We start from the raw sequence: 1,868 nt of genomic DNA on the forward strand, positions 1-1,868 counted from the left end.
AGAAAGCCAACTAAACAGCCATAAACGCCTAACTACTTATTTCATGGAAGATTTCTTATCTGGCCATCTCGAACGCACCGTTGAAGTGAACTGGTGCATGTTTAAGAAGAAACTTCAGGAAGCTATCAAACGTTGTATTCCCCTACGACGTGTGCGCTGTAGCAGCTCAGCTCCCTGATTTAATATTCAGCTTAATCGATTGAGCAACAAGAAAAAGCGACTGTACCGTAAGGCTAAAACCTTTAACACTCCGGATCGCTGGCTCTCGTACAAAGAAGCTGCTGCACAATGCCTGTCCATACAAAGAACAACCAGACTAACGTTGTTTTATAACACGACGCTTCCTAACATACTTAAAACAAACCCAAAACGTTTTTGGAATACTGTTAAGGAAAAACATAGAAACAAAATATCGCTTACTACACCATCTGGCGCCTCAGTGCCTGATATTTACTGAGCAGCTATGTTAAACGACACATTTGTAAATTCCTTTTCACGCTCATTGATTAATAATTACACACTCATTCGTCAATATAACCCCACTCCAATGGAGCACATTACATTTAATTCTGCTCGTATTCGCGCCATAATCAACAAGTTAAAAGTGTGTTCTTCTTGTAGTGTAGACGAAATAAACTTAATTTTTTAAAAGCACTAAGGAATACTAGTCTATCATATTAGAATGCATTTTCACCCAGTCGCTTACTACTGGATCATTACCAACGGATTGGAAAACAGGAAAAGTCGTTACCATTTATAAATCCGGTTAAAGACCAATATCACTTATTACAGACCAATATCACAAATTACAGACCAATATCACTTACATCAGTATCATGCAAAATAATGGAACATGTCATATATACACACCTTGCACGTTTCCTTGAGAATAGCAATTTATTTACTCCGTTTCAACATGGATTTCGTAAAAAAATGTCGGGTGATACTCAACTTCTACTGTTCACTAATGATTTGCAGAATAATGTTGATTGTGGTTTTCTTACTGACTGTGTGCACCTTGATTTTGCTAGGGCTTTTGACAAAGTAAATCACTACCTACTCTCACATAAACTACAAATACTTAACATCGACCCTGCTTTAGTTAAATGGATTGAAGCCTTCCTGACTAACCGCGTTCAATTCGCTTTTGCAAACGACATAGCGTCACCTACGACACCTGTCTTGTCTGGTGTGCCACAAGGCTCCATACACGGACCGTTACTATTTCTAATATACATAAATCACTTGCCTACTAACATTCTCTCACATATTTCTTTGTTTGCAGATGATTGTGTAATCTACCGTAAAATACCTAGCACGACTGACTTCGCGATTCTTCGGAATGATCTGAACACTGTGCATGAGTGGTGCCGTATTTGGCATATGGAATTAAATATTAGTAAGTGCAAGGTTGTGCGAATTTCTCGTACTAACAATGCACACCCTGCCCATCTCATAAATAACCAACCATTACAATCAGTAACATCGTATAAGTACTTAGGTGTGCATATAACCAACAACTTATCTTGGCATAAACACATCGAACATATCACAACTAAAGCAAACCGTACTCTCGGTTACCTCCGTAAAAACTTTCACACACTACCATCCTCTGCTAAACTACTCCTATACACCACGTACGTTCGCCCACAGCTTGAGTATGCGCCAGCGCTGTGGGACCCCCACCTCATTACATTAACGCAAAACATAGAGGCGATACAAAACCGTGCTGCCCGTTTAATCTTATCTAATTATCACAGAACATCCAGCGTAACTTCGATGAAAGCATCATTACAACTTCATTTACTTGCTGTTCGGAGGAAACATTCTCGATTACGTCTTTATCATAAGATTTATCATCATAACCC

The 1,868-nt window shown here is 39.0% G+C and overlaps 1 protein-coding gene across 1 annotated transcript in view; it reads right to left on the reverse strand.

The window, feature by feature from the left end:
• Positions 1-99, reverse strand: part of LOC125758860 (cytochrome P450 3A15-like) — an 11,229-nt gene extending 11,130 nt beyond the window's left edge. Inside the window, exon 1 of the mRNA XM_049416545.1 lies at positions 79-99. Coding sequence (XP_049272502.1) covers positions 79-99 — 21 coding nt within the window. The remainder of the gene's footprint in view (positions 1-78) is intronic.
• Positions 100-1,868: the final 1,769 nt, after the last annotated feature.

This window comes from Rhipicephalus sanguineus, chromosome 6 (genome assembly GCF_013339695.2).
Source record: "Rhipicephalus sanguineus isolate Rsan-2018 chromosome 6, BIME_Rsan_1.4, whole genome shotgun sequence".
Taxonomy (NCBI): Eukaryota; Metazoa; Arthropoda; class Arachnida; order Ixodida; family Ixodidae; genus Rhipicephalus; species Rhipicephalus sanguineus.